General features: G+C 54.8%; 1 protein-coding gene across 1 annotated transcript in view; it reads left to right on the forward strand.

Annotated features, from left to right (window-relative positions):
* Positions 1 to 18,171, forward strand: part of COL13A1 (collagen type XIII alpha 1 chain) — a 147,076-nt gene that overhangs the window by 44,782 nt on the left and 84,123 nt on the right. Inside the window, 1 exon segment of the mRNA XM_042960600.1 lies at positions 17,205 to 17,212. Coding sequence (XP_042816534.1) covers positions 17,205 to 17,212 — 8 coding nt within the window.

Below are 18,171 nucleotides of genomic sequence, written 5' to 3' on the forward strand. Positions count from 1 at the left end.
AATTGCCATAATGGTTTTACCAAAACAAAGAGAAATATCAAAACCATTTTTTAAAACGTCTCAGCATTCCAACAGTTCTTTTTAACGTTTATTTATTTTTGAGGGGGGCGGAGAGAAAGAGAGAGAGAGACAGAGCGTGAGTGGGGGAGGGGCAGAGAAAGAGAGGGAGACACAGAATGCAAAGCAGGCCCCAGGCTCTGAGCTCTCGGCACAGAGCCTGATGCGGGGCTTGAACTCGGACTCGTGACCTGCGAGATCATGACCTGAGCCAAAGTTGGACGCTTACCCGACTGAGCCACCCAGGCGCCCCCCCCAAAGGGTTTTGAAATCACAGTGCTTACAAACAGTAGGTTTCTCCCATCCAAGTACTAACCAGGCCCGGCCCTGCCTAGCTTCCAAGATCCCATGTTCAGGATAATATGGCCATAGACTCAAGCAATAGTTTCTGGCTCTAAACCAAAGGAAGGTCATTTCCAGGCCTCAGCCCCATTCTCTGGTCCCAGCAGAGACAAGACAGAGTTTCCCTCCCCTGGAATCCCTTTCCCGCTTCCTCTAAGAGGGCGGCTGGAGGCTGGCGTTGACGCCCTGGTGGCCTACCCAGACCCTCAAGGGGGACTCAGTAGGCAACGCCCACCTCGGCCTTTCCCTCCACCCCACCATGGAGGCCCACGGTTGGGACGAGGCTCAGCAGCCAGGTCAGTCCTCTGCCTGTCTTTGGGAAGGGCTGTGGGATGATTCCCTCGTGATGGCAGGTTTCTATTCTTATTTCTTTTTAATAAGAGGAAAGAATGTTGTTTCTCTTTTTTTCTCATCTCCTTTTGATCCTGGCCCCAGCCCTCCCCATCACGGGGCCCCAATTCTGAGAACTTTTTGACCCTAGTCGATGGGAGGAACAGTTTCCTCAGAAGCCTTGTGTAGCTTTTGCATAGTCTCGCGTCGTGTTCAGGGCAACAAGGGCAGTGTCTCTTGACATCTCCCCAGGCTGCCTCAACTGTCCCCAGGGCAGGCCACCACTGTCATCCCCAAGTGACTTTTTTATGGATGTTTTTTCCCATTTGCTGAAGTCACAAATGTTCCTGGCCCCTTTCCAGGCCTTGCCCACTGTGGGCGGCCTCGCGGATCGCAGCTTCCCTGAATTGTCCTGCCCCAGTACCTGGGATAGACGATGGTCCCGGAGCCAGCTCCTGAGTGAGGTCAGAGGTCAGGAGAGTAGCTTGGGTGGACCATCTTGGGTTCCACTGAATGATTTATTGGCCTCTGTCTCCGTTAGGGGCTGTTGGCACATCAAAGCAGTATTTGTAGAGCCTGGAAAAGTAGTGACTATGACAGATGACAGACGGTAGCTGGTAGCTGTAGCCACCCCATCAAGCCCACTCGGTGAGCAGGGGGTGAAGGGAAGAGAGTGTCGCTTTGGTCCTTGACCGCGGCAAAGGCGAGAGGAGATCCGAATGTCCGTGTTCTTTGACGCGAATTCGTCCTTCAACGCATGAAACCTGGGGTTTGAAACTCTGCGAGTCTGGGCTGCATGGCGCAGTGCAGGCGAAAAGAGTGGATTCTGGAATCAGTAAGGTCTGAGTTCAAATCCCAGCCCTGGCCTCTGGGAGCTGTGGGAAATTGGGCTCGTCACGGACTCTCTCAAAGCCTGGGCCTCGCTTCCGGCGGGGGGTCGATTGCAACACTGCTCCTGGAGGCCCCGGGGAGGGGACCTGGACCCGCACGTGTAAACTGTGTGGCAGGGGGGGACTCGGAACATATGATTTCTCAGAGGAGGACGCCCCCTCTGGTCAGGGCTGGACTGGACTTCCTGCTGCCCTCGTGGCGACGACTTTGTGGTCCGACTCCTCAACTGTGTCCCGCCCGTGTGCTAAAAGACAGGCTGTTTTTCTGTCTGTTTTTCAGCTGTTTTCCCTCAGCTGAGGGGCTGAGGCGGACTGGGTGCCCTGGGAAGCTCAGGTCAAATGTGGGAGGTGGAGGGAGGGAGCAGGAGCGGCTGAGCTGTGATGGAGCCTCGAGGAAGGCCTCCGCCCACCCCAGGTAGCTCCTGAGCGGGGACTATCCCAAGTCAGGCACGAGGTCCGGGCCACTGAGGGGGCCCTGAGACAAGGTGGCTCTCTTCAGCCAAGGCCGTTCCTGAAGGGAACTGCCGATAAAGGCTCTGTGCCGACAGCACTTTCAGGGTCCAGGGGACTGTCTTTCACCCTCCGAAGGGGCGTCTGGGGGGCACAGCACAGCTTCCACCACTGGGGCCTTTGTAAGGTGCCAGGACATAGCCAGGACCAGGAGCTCCACCTCTGCCTCCGCGAAGGGGAGTCACTCACCCCTTGGGAAAATGCCAGCCGCCTGGAAGTTTCTGTGGCATTCCCGTTTACTCTTCAGAACTGGGAGGTTTCTCATACTCGGTGAACACATCTGTTCCCCTTCAGCTCTGACGTGGAAGGATTCCACAGGCTCGGACACGTGGGAGAGTCAGCGGGTGCTCCTTCTCTACCCCTAAGCCGAAGTCTGCACCCCCAAAGGTTTCCCAGTGCGCTTGGGACGATCCGAGGCTCCTTGCTCTGGCCTCCCGGATCCTTTGAGGTCTGGCCCCTGCCTGGCCTTCCTGCCAAATCTTGTGTCAATCTTTCCTCTTCTCCCAAAGCTCTAAGGCAGAGCCGCTTAATAGAACTTTCTACAGTGATGAAAATGTTTTACACCTGTGCTGCCGAATATAGGAGCCATTAATCACATGTGGCTATTAATGCTTGAAATGGGGCTAGTGAGATCGAGGAACTCAATTTTTATTTTATTTCATTTTAATATAAATGGCCTCAGGTAGCTACCGGCTACCATATTAGACATCACAGTTCCAGCCACCTAGGCCTTTGTCTGCTCTCCGGGGACGTAAGCTTGTACTTGCCTCAGGGCCTTTGCACTTGCTGTGGCTTGTGTGGCATGATCAGCCCTTGGATCCTCTCAAACCAGCTCCTTCTCATTTTGTAAGTTTCACCTCCAATCCCTTCCTCAGAAAGGCTTTTGCCTACCACCTAGGCTAAAGCATCTTCTCCAGCTCCAGGCCCACTCCAGGCCCCCTCCAGGGGGGTACACCACGGACTTCTTCATGGCAGTTATCAATGCCTGAATGTTCTCAGTTAATTGCTTCTTTTTAATGTGTGTTGCTTGCAACCAGAAAGAGTAATGACGATCAATGTAGAATGCAGTGATTCACACGGACTTCCTGTGTGCCAGGCACGGGCTCGAGCGCTTCACATACGTCACCTCACGTGGTTCCCACCACACCTCTCGGCGGCAGATGCTTGCGGCTTCATCCCCCTTTTACCGATGGGGACGCCAAAGCTCAGAGGCTGACTTGCCCGAGGTCACACGCCAGGACTCACTATCTTTTTGGCCACTGCAGCTCCAGCAGCAGCTTAAGACAGTGCCAGGCACCCAAAGCAAGGGTCCCATAAGCATCTGTGACTATGGGCTGGCTAGAACTCTGCTAGGTGAGGAGGCTGGGCCCACGTGGGCCCAGGAAGGCCCTGCAGCTCTGCGGAACGCCAAGCTGGAACAAGGAGCTGGGGACAAGGTCCGGGGTGGCGCTGAGTATGACCTAGAGTGACACTCATTCAATCCTAAGAGACCCCAGCGGGCGGAGTGGGGAGAGGAGTGGGGCCTGGAGGGCTAAACTGACAGACCTTTCTCCTGGGCAGTGAAGTGTGCTCTCAGTCAAGGGGGACCCTCAATGGCTAAGGCTGGGCTGGGGCTGGGACTGGGGCAGGGGCTGGGCTGGGTCTGGGGCAGAGGCAGAGGTAAGGCTGGGGCAGGGGCTGGGACTGGGACAGAGGGGCAGGGCTGCGGCAGAGGCAGTGCTGGGGCAGAGGCAGGGGCTGGTCTGGGGCCGAGGCCGGGGCTGGGGCAGGGGTTGCTCGGTCTGTGTTTATTGTACTTTCCTGGTGCCTCGGGCAGAAAAGGACCAGAACTTGGGAGACCACCCAGCCTTTTCCTCTGTTCTCACACTCGCCTGCCCTCCCCACCAAAGCCCGAGCCTGGGGGCTGTCCAGCTGCAGGAAGGTGGGGTGGAGGGGCTCTATGCAGAGATGCAGTGAGTAGAGCCTTCTCTGCTGTGAGCTCCTTCATGCGAATCAACACCTGATAACACAACCTGGTGTGCCGGGGTGACCCCGCCCCCCCAAAAGCGTTTTCTCTTCATTAAAAAGTCATACGGGGGGTGGCACCTGGGTGGCTCAGTCGGCTGGGTGTCCGACTTCAGCTCAGGTCATGATCTCCCGGTTCATGAGTTCGAGCCCCGCATCGTGCTCTGCGCTGACAGCTAGGAGCCTGCTTTGGATTCTGTGTCTCCCCCTCTCGCTGCCCCTCTCCCGCTCTGAAAACTCTCAAGAGTTTGCACACGTGAGGTCAAAAGCCAGTGCAAAAAGTCATAGCGACGCTCCTACGGAGTTTTCGCGCTGACCCCACAGCTCCACTTCCTTCGCTTAAAATAAAAATAATCTATCAAAAGAAAAGTGCTCCGTGCACAGAGGTATTCGTGGTAGCATAAAACATAAAAAGCACAGAAACTTCCAGAACTAGCAGCCAACAGATCTAGGTAAATCATGATGTATTGTGCAGCCATTTGAAAACTGTCGTCTGGAAGGGCTGCACCGTGTGGGGATGTGTTTACCTTGTCACGTTCAAGCGAAAGAGGCAGTGCGCCCTATTGCGTGCGTGCTAATTTCCACCCTGCAAATGTATGTATGCACGTGGAGGAGGGCCAGAGGCAAGAAGAGAAAATGGAAACAGTTGTGGGAGAGCAGGGCGCTGCGGGGTTAGGGACGATGCTTTTCTTTCACAAAAATGTCCCTTAATGTTCTTAAAGAGCTGTTTTAACAATAAATAAACGTCAGAAAAACAAACCAAACTATTTTTTAGAAAGCTAAGCCAAATGTGAGACCCAAAGTGTTCTCACTTTTCGCGGCTCAGATGTATCCAGTTCCTTGGCTCCTCGTTCGCCCCAGCACCCCACAGCCCCAACACGTACGGGCGGGGTCCCATGCCAGCCCTGCCCCCCCAGCCTGTCCAGTCTGGCGTATATGCTACGGGGCCTCACTTCACCCTCTCCTTTTCCTCCTGCCCCTTTTCCTGTCGCATGTCTAAGATAGCAGTTTCTGTCTTTCTCTGCTTGCCACTGGACTCTGGCTAGAGTTTCTACATCCTACGTTACGGAAATTCTTTTACTTGCTGTGCTGCTGAGACCCTGGCCATGGAAGGCAAATATATTTTGTCACAGGTGCCAGCTCTAATTGATTGGTTATGGCTGCCAAAATTACAAGGGGCAGTGCTGAAATCGACTAGTTATGTCTGCCATGGGCCACGGATAGAAGTCCATGGTATGTGTCTCAGGTATTTGCAGTCTGGGTACTAAAAATAGGGCTCCGACATCTGGGTTTCGTCTCAACCCTGCCAGTGGTTCCCTGGAGAATGGCGGATGCTGTAAGGAAGAGTGGAAACACCCCCGTTCCCCAGGCAGTGCACTGGTGTGGAAAGAGGATAGGCTTTACAGTCTGATAGACCCAGGTGAGAATCCCAGCTCTACCATTTAGTAGCTGTTTGATCTCGGACAATCCCTTTAACTTTATCGAGCCCTTGAACTTCCATCTGTAAGTGAACATATTTGCAGAAAAGTTGTGTTATGAAAATTAAAAATTGGGAATGAAAAGTACCCAGTCTGCTGCCCGGCACATAGTGGGTGTTTTCATGACCACCATGAGGTTCAAGGGCTGGGCTGTGGGGGTGCAGTTCAGGCAGGTGGTATAGCAGATGATGCATCCAGGGTCTCCAGGCTGCTGCCCATGAGCCCATGTATTTCTTTACGGCTCCCTGGCCCATACCTGCACACACATGCCTTAACCATGGTCTTATGAGAAAATAACACAGCTAGCTGCTTAACGCATAATTGATGGAGAGACAGAGACAGGCAAATTTTTCACCTGATTATGCCCCTATAAATTAAAGCACTCTGTATTATGACCAAACGCTATCATTTATTAATTACTAATTATGGTATACATTAAAAAAATTTTTTTTTCAGTTTGTTTATTTTTGAGAGAGAGATGGAGAGAGTGAGTGGGGGAGGGGCAGAGAGAGAAGGAGAAAGAGAAAATCCCAAGCAGGCTCTGCACCGTCAGCACGGAGCCCGACGTGGGGCTCGAACGCACAGACCGTGAGATCATGACCTGACCCGACACCAAGAGTCAAGATGCTCAACCGACTGAGCCACCCAGGCACTCCTACGCTATATATTTTTAAATGTGTACAAAGTAAAGTAAGGTTTAAGAAAAATGGGTACCCAGGGCAGTTAAGTACCTAACTGATTGTTAATTTATCCCAGTCACTGCTCAACATAACCCTGCTTTCCCTCCAGGCCCGAGTAAGGTTCAGCCTTCTAACTCACCTGACATCCGGAGACTGGGGCCTTGGTCATGCTGGTCTTCGGCTCTGGGCTTCCACGCGTGGTAGACGGAGGGCGAGGGATGTAAGCACGCTCTAAGGTGGCATAGCCGAGCCATTCCACACTGGGTTAAAACTCATGCTCAAACACAAGTTCAGTTTCCAGACTCCGTTACAACATCGTGTCTTCACAGCTCCCTAGCTCAGGTGCTAGCCAGCGGACCTACGTGTACTCATTCGTGAATTTGGCAAGGATTTACCGAGCCCACTTTCTGGGCCAGCACTTCTGGGTTGTGGAGTTGGAACGCATCAGGCCTGGAGAGCCCCCCAGAGGTTGTGTGTTGTGAGTTGGCAACTTGAGGACCAAATGCAGCTTCCTTTTTGGCTTGCAGACTAGTTTCTCTATTTTCTGAAGCAAATAGGGACATATAGAAACCAGAGGATTTTGAATAAAATCTGCAATCTTTCTTGAATATTTTCAAGATCCAATAATAATGAGTCTGCATCCCAACCTGGCGGTATTTGGTTGGAGCTGACGAATGGTAACTCCATTTTAGGCACGCAGGCTAGCCCTCAGCACTTTGCCACAGTCTCTATCCTGCCCTATCGCCTGCTTCATTCATTGGTACTTCCTTGGCTCTTTGCAGGCACTGGGGTTTGCAGCATCTAATCTCCCTCAACTCCTCTTGGAGTAGTGGCTAAAAGATAAATGACCACACCCATCAGAAATCATACGTTCTAGCAGAAAAGACCCGAAAGGAAAGATAGGGAATTAACATCTGTACATAAAAATGAGAACGACAACTAACTGAATATTTTGAGGGCTTGGGAGAGATCCGAGCGTGGTACCACGGCATTGTGGTCAATCAAAGCCGACTGCTTGGAAGAGGTGATGTGCCCCTGCCCTATTTCTGCTGCCACTTTTGCTGGAGAACCGTTCCTGGCAGGGGAGCACCATTTATTTGTTCAATGGCTGACTTCCTCAGCTTCTCACTTCCCGGGAAGGACCTGAGGTGAGGGGTGGGGGTGGGGCAGGAAGTGACTCTCCTTGAGAGATATCTCCAGGTCACTCGGGCCCACGTCACTGCTTCTTGGAGATTCCGTCAAAGGTGACAAGTTCAAGTGAGACTCCAGATCCTTATCAAAATAGAGTCGGGGCGGGGGGGGGGGGGTGGTCAGAGCCACCAGATCTTGATGGGAGCCTCATCCTTGATTTCTTGATTGACCTCCACTCTGACTACCCCAGGGGTGATTTGATGGAGAGCCTCTCCCCAACCCCCTGCCCACTGCCCTCATCTGCACTCAGGCAGCTGGACCCCTCTGCCCTGAGCCTGAGGCTGTTCCGGGAAACCAGCCAGAAAACAATGCCTGCCGGCCCCTCGGCCTGAATCTGCAGAATTGGTCCTGTAATCTCCACCCCCAAGACCTACCCTCCAGATTTCCTTACTCAGGACTTCTGATTCTGACCCCAACTTGGAAGTGTCAGGGGCCCAAGGAAGCAAGAAAATGCGTACGTAATTTGTCCCACTAGTTCAGAGCTGGTGACTTTAACCGGTACTATTTTGGTCAAATGGTCACCTGACTCCATCCTGCTCTGCTTATCTCCACACCCTCTGACCCCTGCCTGTTTGTTCTCCGTGGTTTCCGGGGTTTCGGGGGCTCGTCTGCGAGGCAGTGAGTGCGACCAAGAGACTAACAGCGTGGGCCCTGGAGTCAGCGTGCTGCAGCCTGTGACCCCAAGCAGGAGATACTGTGCCTCAGTGTTCTCGTCTGTAAAATGAGAGTGATGAAGGTGTCCATCTGATAAGGCTTAGTTAATAGCCCTAAACCGTTAAGAACAATGCTTGGCACATGGAAAGAGCTAAGTGGTAGCCATTCTTCAGGCTGGAACGAGAGGAAGGTAGCAGGCCCTTCTGGGATGGGATGCCCGGATTTCAGAACTATAATAATTGCCAGAGCTCTCATCTACTGAGTGCTTACTCCAAGCCAGGAACGCTGCTAAACCCTTTACCAGAAGTCTCTCATTTACTCCTTGAAATCCAATGAGGTTGGCCCTACTGTTACCCGTTTTACAGAAAAGGACACTGGACCTCAGAGAAGTTAAGCAACTTGCTCAAGGTCACCCAGCTCACAAAGAGCACACTTGGGATTTGAGCCAGTGGCCGTTTGTCTCCAAAACCGACGCTCTTACCCACCGTTCTGGGAGGGAGACCAGTTTGATAAGCAAAAGACCCAAGGTGTCAAGTCAGGCTTCTGTTCCATTACTTCTAAGCAAAAGAAGGAACAGTGAAACCATGAGACCATGTGTGAGTGTGGCTGGGCCTAGTTCCCCCTCAGAGCGCAGCGTCTGGGTGGTGCTGGCAATCAGTCCTCAGTGGGAGGGCTCAGGGAGCTGGACTTGAGAGATGACAGTGGTCTGACATAAGCCCGTGGGTGAGGTCGCGAAGTTCTCAAAGGGACTAGAAACGACCTACTGCCGATTATCTTACTCTACAGTCTGCCCTTCTGGCCCCATCATCTACGTTCTGCTGACTCTTACTGGCTTCTACAGTTGAAGCAATAAATGTGGAAGTTAAAAAGAAAAGCGTTAGGGGTGCCTGGGTGGCTCAGTCAGTTAAGCATCCGACTTCAGCTCAGGTCATGATCTCGCGGTTCGTGGGTTCGAGCCCTGAGTTGGGCTCTGTCCAGCTCAGAGCCTGGAGCCTGCTTCAGATTCTGTGTCTCCCTCTCTCTGTGCCCCTCCCCCGCTCACGGTCTGTCTCTCAAAAATAAATAACCATTTAAAAAAATATTTTAAAAAAAGAAAAGAAAAGGATAAAGCCCTTTCCCCAGGAGGTTAAGATAAGACCTACGGAGCCTGTGGCCTGTCCTGGGCCTCTGAGGGAAGCTCCTGTCCTATGTGGGGGCAGGAGGGGGAGTCCTTCACAAGGGTCCTGGCCCCCCCATGGGGGGTCTGACCAGGACCGCGACCCCTGGCTGGCCCCCCCGCTCCTCTCCTTCCAGCGGTGGCCTGGTGGGGCCCTGCCAGGGGAGCGGTGACGTTTGAGCTGCCCCAAGCAGGGCCTTCCACGGGAACATCGGATACAGTGGCAAGATCCGGTGTCAGGAAGAAGGACCAGGGTCAGAGGTGTGGTGCCTCGGAGGCTTATCCTCCTGCGGGGACCCACGTGACACCCCAGGGAAGAAAGTAAGCCCTGGCTCGGGGCTGGGAGTGGAGGTGGAGGGTCTTGTGAGGACCCTGGCCCTGCGGTGCAGGCTGATCCTCACGAGGCCGTGGGCAGCACGTCCCCTGCCTGTACCTTGGTTCACCACCCAGAAGGGGGCTGCTTTTACCTGCTCCCACCTCTCAGGGGTGTGTGTGTGTGTGTGTGTGTGTGTGTGTGTGTGTGTGTATCAAAGAAGGAAAGGTGAAACAAGAGCCTGGAGAAGGCAAAATCCAGCCACATAGCACGACGGGCAGGAGCTCCCCAGGGAGTGGGCAACCCAGACCCACAGCACATCTAGGCCTAATCTGGATGGCACTCAGGGCTTAGGGCTGAAGCCGGGGGACAGCACGGGGGCCCCGGTCTGACTTGGGTTTCTGGGCTCGGTCTCGGAGGTCTGCGGGAGGCAGTAGGTAGGGTGACCGGCAGGCGGCCTGCGCCGGAGGGAGAAGCTGGCCGAAAGCTGAAGCCCGGAGACAGAGTGTCGGGGGTGGGGGTGGGGGGGGAGTCACTTGGGGTGGGGAGGCATCTCCTGAACTAGAGAGGAAGTCCCCCAAGAACAGCGACAGTGTCTGACTCTTAGCACCCCCGGCACAGCTGGCCACGGGGCTGGCGTTGAGCAGCTGTCTGCGATAACAAACATTTGCGCAGAGAGTATGGTGGGGACGCGGCTCCGGTGAGCCAGGGCATACTTTCCCTTCACCCTCCTCGTACTGCGCTCCGGGCTGCCCTCAAGCCTCTGCCTGCTTGAGGGCGGGAAGACCAACCGGGCCTAACTCAGCCCCTTCCTGCCCTTGCCAAGCCTTCCCGGCACCCTGCTCTCTCAGGCTCCCAGCATCACAGCTGTGGTTGCACTGTTGTGGACGGGGACACAGGTGTGGCCGGGGGCCAGCTGTGGTCTGAACTGTTGTCCCTCCTGCCTGAGACTGAGCACTGCCCTCTGCCCCTGGGCAGGACCCCCACGGCCAGGTCCTCCCTTCTTCTCCTCCCTGCTGCAGCCTGTGGCCACCCTCTCAGCCACCCCCCAGGGCCTTGGGGCTGCTTCCCCAGTGACAGGGGAACAGATCCCCTGTCCCTTGGTGTCCTCGGCCGTGGCTTTCCCCCTTGGCCTGTTCATACTGACCCCACCAGAGCCATCTTCACAAGGGTCCTGGCCCCAGGGACAGGGGCCCCTCGCCCGTTCCTAGTGCTTGGCCTGGGGTTGGCTTCCCTGCAGACATGGGGCCATGTGGAGGATGTCAGAGACCTGAGGAAAACAGGGATCACATTGGGAAGGAGGAAGGGAGAACAAATGTGGGGCACACAACCGAGAGAGTCTGCTACCCAGGTGTGCACCCGGTGTCCAGAAGTGCCAGGCGAGGCACCGAGCCCCCCCTCGTCCCACCACCCTCTGCCTGTCCCCACGCACTCACCAAAGAAGATGGGAAGGAAGGACACGAGAGAGCACAGCCTCCAGATCGAAAGGAAGGGTTTGCCAAGGGCAGAGTGTTCCAGAAACCCCTGGAGTTGGCCTGAGGCCCCGCCAGGGACAAAGGCCACTGCCACGGTGTCTGCAGGAAGGTGGCCACTTGAATTGCCCTCTGATAGCTCCAGATGGGGCAGCATTAGGTCCCGGGGCCCGGGGACATCCTGGGGCCAGAGCATGAAGTGAACTGGGGGTGGGGGGATCTCACTGGCTGCTCCTTTCCCTGCTCGGGCTCCCCACTCCCAATGCCATTCTAGACAGCTGGATCGGGGTGGGGAAGAGGGCTGCCGTTAATGCTACTCTCTACCCCAAGTGTGCGGCGTGCGTAGGGGTCCTGGAAACCCAGCCTCTCCTCCTCCATCTCTGCTATGCCCCAAGGCTAGACCCAGCTCACCTGAAAAGGCAGAAAAGGACCCTCAGGCTTCTCCTACTTGCCTCCCTGTGTCTCAGCCCCCAGGTGGCTCTAGTTCCAAGATGACTAATAGGTTCCACCTCCCATGCCAGTTCCTGCTGATTTATAGTGGTTGTGTTGGAAAGAATTCCGAAGCCTTGTCAAGGCTCATTGGGGAAAGACTAGCTGTGATTGATTAGCAATGTCTGCAGTGAGTGCAGAAGTAAAGCATGTGGCGTGTGTGATTTTAACTGCTGCCCACTCCTCCCAGGACCTGTTACTCTCCACCAGCCCCAACTGGAAAGGTCTGTGGAGGTCTTGTGGCCAAGAGATATCATGGGACAGATCTGAGCTGCACCGTGCTGGGAAATGATTAACAGATGGCTCTTGGGGCGGGGGGGGGGGGGGGTTTGCTTTGTAGCTTTTGCCAATTTCTGTGGTGTGAATACTCCCATAATGGCCAATTTCCAGCTGCCAATGTGAAGTCCCTGAACAGAGTTGGAAAGAGATACACACGGCCGGCTCTCACAAGGCCGTAGGATGAGCTGGCTTCAGCACAACCCCGTCTGAGTGGTTGTGTACTTTTTCGAAGAGACGGAAAGCCTCCTTCCTCCCCCTCAAAGCTCTGCCAGTAGTAGGCTGCTGTGGGAATAGCACTGGAGTAGGAGTCGGGATCACTTACCTGCCACCACCCACAGTCACGTTATGTCCCCTCTGAGCCTCAGCGTCCTCATCTGTAAAATGGGAGCTGGGTTGCGGTAGAGCTCAGTGAGCATGCTCCCAGTCATAAAGTTTGACTTGTCAGACACCCTCTCGGAGCACGGCACCCGGAGCGTCTGCCCAGAAATCTGCCTTGGCCCTCTGTAAAGTCCGTGTTCCTGCCGTGGGGCTGTAAAAGGAGACAGCCTTGTTGTTCATTTTGATGTCAGACTCAAAGGACAGAGGCTGCCTGGAGGCTCCTTCAGTTTCCCTTAACCGGCGATCACGCCCGTCACTGATGAATTTCTCGTAATGGTTTTGGAAGCTACTCGTGTTTCCCTCCTTGGCCACTCCTTAAGACAGAAGGGGCTCCATTTATTTCCCACGCGTGTACCTTCCGCAAGCTTCAGGGACCCCCCCCCCCCGGTCCTGTAAGGCTGCACCAAGTTGTGCTCGTGCCGCGGTGGTGCCGGGAAGATCCGTGTGCGAGGGCCAGCTCAGGCATGCGTTAGCTCTGGACCGTGAGCATAGGTCTTAAGCTCTTCCTGGGCCACAGCTTTCTCATCTGTAGAATGGGAAGAAGAAGAATAGTATCTATTTCACTGGGTTGTTGGGCGGACTGAGTGCAATAAAATACGTAAAGTTCTTTGCATAGTGCCAGGCACAGAGTAAATGCTCAATAAATGAATTATTTGTCCTAACAAGGTCTTGAGTGGAGGTAGAACAGGCCAGCCTTCAGAAGAACGGGATCCCCAAAGCTGGCAAAGTGCCAGGTTGAGGGAAGGCTGCAGCCTCGACATAGGGCCGCAGGCGGGACTGTAGGCACACTGGGAGCCCCAAGGCAGAACTGGTCCCTTTAGTCTGGGACAAGGTTTCTCACCCGCAGCGGAACTGACATTCTTTGCTGTAGGAAGCTGCAGGAGACCAGAAGCAGATTGTTGTAACAATCACAAATGTCTCCAGATACGTCCAACCCCCTGGGGTGCAAAACTACCCCCGCTCAAGAAACCCTGCTCCAGCTGGCACGGCATGACCAGCAGGGGTCAGGGCCAGGACTTCAGCTGCTGGGAGCACAGCAATCCCGCAGGATCAGATCACGGCTCATAAGACGTGGGCTTATGAGCTCACCCTGTGGCTCTTGGCTTCCCCATCCAGGACCAGGACTGGACCCAGGGTCTGGGCGGAGCCAAACCCTCCGGAAAGGGGGAGGGGGCTTACCCGCCCACATGAGAAAGGTGTGGGGCTGAGGGCCGTGCTGTGCTACCCCTGATGACTTTCGTGACCACTGGCTGGAGAGCACAGGCTTCTGGGTAAGAGAGACCTGGTTCAAATCTAGGCTCTGCTGGACAGAAATTAAACCTAACACACACACACACACACACACCCCAGACACCGCAAGGAGACCACCTTAGGCGCCACAGCAGGCACTCAGTAAATGTTGTCGACTGATTAAATGAATGGATCCCGTGGCAAACCTCTGTCCTGAAATCCTTGTGTTCATTTTCTCTTGTCTGGAATTTTGCCAGCTTTCTAACACAGGAAACTGTTGACTTCTCAAGGGGAGGAAATGAGTGATTCATCTCCGTATCACTAGAGCTTAGCCTGGGGCCTGGTGGATATTAGGTGCTTAGCTAATGAAGTTTTCCTTCCTCAAAGGGTGATGACTATGCCTTCTCTTTCTGGACAGAGCCACAGCCTGACACAGCAAATGACACATGGCAGGCAACTGTCAAATGTTTGTTGAATGAATGAATGAATGAATGAATATACAAAAAATGGTTGAAGAAAGGCATGACCTACAACACTACCCCAGGATTCTTCTTAGAAGTTCATTGCTACAGGTCCATTCAAGAGGAGCATTGCTGTTTACTTGAAGTAGGTCAGCCATACCCTGGAGAGGACAGCAGTGTCCTCAGAGAGGTGGTGGGTGACAGAAATCAGGCGGGGGGAGGAGGGTCTCAGGCAGAACCTCTGCCATGGACCTACCCTGGGAACCTCACCACAGGCTGCTGGGCTCACCCCAGGACCTTGGCACAACCTTCATAATCCTCCCTGCTGCAAAAGGCCCAGGGATGGAGTCAGGTGATTTCCCCCTCCCTCCGGCTGTGGTAGTGTGTGAGCGTGGGATTTATTAGGAAGACCCCTGGCTGGGGAGTCAGGAGACCTGGGTTCTGGCCCCATCCCAATCATCTACCCACACAGTGACTGCATGGTCACTACCCTCCCTGGGCCTCTGTTTTCCCATCTGTACAATGAGGACTTGGGGTTGCCTTGGGGTGACCCTGTCCTCTGGTGCCTGGGCCGTGGAACAGGTCAGTCGGCATCGGTGTTACTGAGGAATGGCCAAGGGGCCACCTGGGAGGCCCATCTATAACCGCAAGGCACTGCTGGATCTCGCAAAGCCTTAGGCTCCCAAGCCACCTTCTGACTGCTGGGCACCGAATGCAGCACTCTGAAATCCAGTGCTGGCAGGGGCAGGGCCGCAGTGAGGTTTTCCAATGGCCTGAAGAGTTCAGGGGAAACACTTAAGGATCGTCACTGACCGGAGAAACGTGTCATTTTTGTATAACTCCCCTAACCTCTTTCCCTTCCTAAGGTACAGAATCGAGTGACAAACCTGGGTTCTTCCCATTCCTGAAGCCTCGGGTGGGGGAGTGGTGGCCTGGAAGAGATTGACCCAGCCAGCTTCCCTTGCATAAGAAAAAGGAGCCCAAAACAGAGAGATGGGAGGATCTAAAGAGGGGAGCCAGAGGCTGAAAAGCTGGGCATGCGGCTGAGGGAGAGGTGTGGAGAGGGGCACTGTAGTGAAGGGCCTGGGTGGAGTAGCTCTGACTTGCTGTGACTCAGTTTCTTTATCTGCCAAGTGGGGGTAATAGAACCTTCACCATAATGGGGAACACTTAGAATTGTGCCTGGCACCGAGGGAGGACCATGGAGGCGTGTGCCGTGATGATGGCAGTGAGGATGATATAAAAACTCCTGGGGCGCCTGGGTGGCTCAGTCGGTTGAGCGTCCGGCTTCTGCTCAGGTCACGATCTCACGGTTTGTGAGTTCGAGCCCCGCGTCGGGCTCAGTGCTGACAGCTCAGAGTCTGGAGCCTGCTTCGAATTCCTCTCTCTCTGCTCCTCCCCGCTTGTGCTCTGTCTCTCTCTCTCCTTCAAAAATAAATAAAAACACTAAAAGAATAAATAAATAAATAAATAAACTCCTGAAATCTTTTCTTTCTTAATTTTTTTTAATGTTTGCTTATTTTGGGGAGAGAGAGAGACACACACACAGAGTGCGAGCAGGGGAGGGGCAGAGAGAGGGAGACACAGAATCCAAAGCAGGCTCCACGTGCTGAGCTGTCAGCACAGGGCCCGACGCGGGGCTCAGACTCACGAACCATGAGATCATGACCTGAGCCAAAGTCAGACACTTAACTGACTGAGCCTCCCAGGCGCCCCCAAAACTCACGGAATCTTTAATAGAATTTCTATCGCTCCGGGGTGGACTCAACAAATGGCTCTCCCGGGAGCTGGCTGAGTGCCAGCCTCATCGGGCCCACCTCATGGGGCATACACATGCAGCAGAAAGCCTGCTAGCAGCGGGCTGGGCCTTCGCCAGAGCCTGCAGCGCTGGGAGCTGGGGCCCTGTCAGGCCCGGAGGATGCGGGGCATCTGCCCTCCATGTGGCTAAACCGTCCCCAAATTGCCGTGTACTGAACTTTGTCACCAGCCTGCTTCTCATGAGAATGCTTCCCCCAGCCGGGAGGCACGGACTTTCCAGCTGGGCTGGCCCCTCTGGCAAACTGCACTCAGGGGATATTTTCAGATTCTGGGTGACATTCCCCTGCCCCTCTGCCTAATAGGTCCCAGACGCTCCCCTCCTCCCTCAACCTCCCTCCCTCTCGCTGTTCTCAACCACCCCGGCCTGCCTTGGGCCTCTCCGCCCAGTCACTACTCCTCTTGACTTATTATTTTCCTAATTTAAAACATTTTGTTCCCCCTTAACGGGATGGCTTGACAGGGGCCAGCATGAAAGAGGCTGTTTTCTCCTGGCCGGACGGAGAGGCAGGCAGATGAAGGCAGAGAGAAGGAAGCCGGCTTTGGGAATGTGAGGAGCAAGGGGAAACTTAAGGAGTCTTTCTTGGCCGAGCATAAAAGACGCAACAGAGTAGCAGCTGTGTTAACGTGGCCAGGTCGCTAGGGGCCCGGTGGACACACCAGGCCCAGCTGCGGATCCCACTGGCCCTGGGGGTCTCATGACTCATGTTCGGCAGACATGTTTTTAGCTCCCTAACTTGCTGCTGCCTCTTCCCCACCCTTCCTCCGCACCCATCCTGCCCCCTCTGTGAATTTGCAATTCTTGGCTGGCATGGGCTATTGCTAAGCCGGGGGGAGGGGGGCGGACAGGAGAAGGAGAAGAGAGATAAGTGCAGAGGGAGGGAGACCCCTGGGCACAGGAGGGCGGGGAGGAGGAGGGAGCGGGCAGCAGACCCAGGAGGGTAGAAACGCCTGACTCACCCGCTTAACAGAAACCAGGCCAGAGGGACATCAGGCAGGGAACCTAGCGGCGAGAAATGTCGTTCGCCCCTGCTGCTTCCTGCTTGTTTTCCCTTGCATTTCATGGGAGCGTGGAGAGGACAAGAAGCCTGCTAATAACCATCATCTCCTGAGGTTCTGTCGCACAGCTGGCCTTTGGCCGTGTTGCCTTGGTGCCCACGGCCCTGTGTCCTGGAAAGCAGCCGCGTACCCAGGTTGGGGCGGGAAGTGAGAGGGGACTATTCTCGGGAAGTTAGGGCCCCAGCCGGGCTGCGCCTGGGGCCCATACCTCTGGATTTCTCATCCAATAATGCAAATATGGAGATGAAATAAAGGGGGAAGAGATTATATCGGTGAAAGTGGGCCAGGAAAATACAAACTCCAAAGACCAGATGGAATCCCCTCGGCCGAAGAATTTTTGGATGCTGCTTCTAAGGCAGCTCTGCCTGTCCTTCCAGCAGTGACACTGACCCTGGCCTTTTCTCTGTCTCTTTCAGGACCTCCTGTAAGTAACTCCAGCCGCGGCCCGGTCTTGCACATCTGAAAGGCCCTGCTCCCTGCTGGTAACCCGGGCCCCGGGTGGGGGAACCGACAGCCGGCCCCACTCTCTTCCAGGGGCGCCCCTGGGCCTTCCTCTGCAGAAGCCTGCGGGGTCCCTCCAGAATGTTGACACAGGGAAGGAGGCCGCCATTTTGCTTTCCAACCACTTCTGCACCTCTCAGGGCGAGACAATGGCGGCTCCGGGGGCAAAGTAGGTCCCAATTTCAATCTGAAAGGCTGGCTTGCCCCATTGTCAGCCCAGCTCCTTTGTCCCCAGAAGAAGCAACTGGACTCAAAGAAGCTCTGGGTATTAGCAAGAAGAGATAATCTCTTCTCAGTTCTGGTCCTTGAAAGGTCTCCTGGCCTTTCGGTAAACAGGCCAGCGCGTGGCTCTGAGCGTGGACTTCTCCTGAGGACGTGCTGTCCACGCTGCTGTGTGGCAGCTCCATTCTGGCCCACTTACCTTGGGCAGGTGGTCGTGGCTGTTGGTGGTGGTGTTTTGATGTAGGGGATCAATTTCAGTGGGCTGGGTTGGGAGACAATACCAGTTCCAGCTTGTCAGGCTTCTTCCCCTGGCGTCGCCCTAAGGCCCAGGGCGGGGCAAGGGAGCCCAGTCATTTCCAGAGAACCTGAGAAGAGCCCAGAGAGACTGGCTCCCCGAAGTAATGGATCCAGAGAATAGGAGCACGTCTGCTTTGAGGGCAGCATCTGATACCTGGACAAAAGGCCCAGAGGTTGCCGGGGGAGCTGGGGATTGGAGTGGAAAGGGCGGAGCCCTCACATCAGATCTTTGTCAAGGTTCCCGAAAGCTGCTCTATGCTCACCCTTCCTCAGAGCAGCCACTGCCACACCGGTTTCCCTCTCGGCCTGTCCTGCGAGAGCGGCCGGCCCGATTTGCCGTAAGACCATTATTTGCTATTCTGT

The sequence above is a fragment of the Panthera tigris genome, chromosome D2 (assembly GCF_018350195.1).
Source record: "Panthera tigris isolate Pti1 chromosome D2, P.tigris_Pti1_mat1.1, whole genome shotgun sequence".
In the NCBI taxonomy this organism is placed as follows: Eukaryota; Metazoa; Chordata; class Mammalia; order Carnivora; family Felidae; genus Panthera; species Panthera tigris.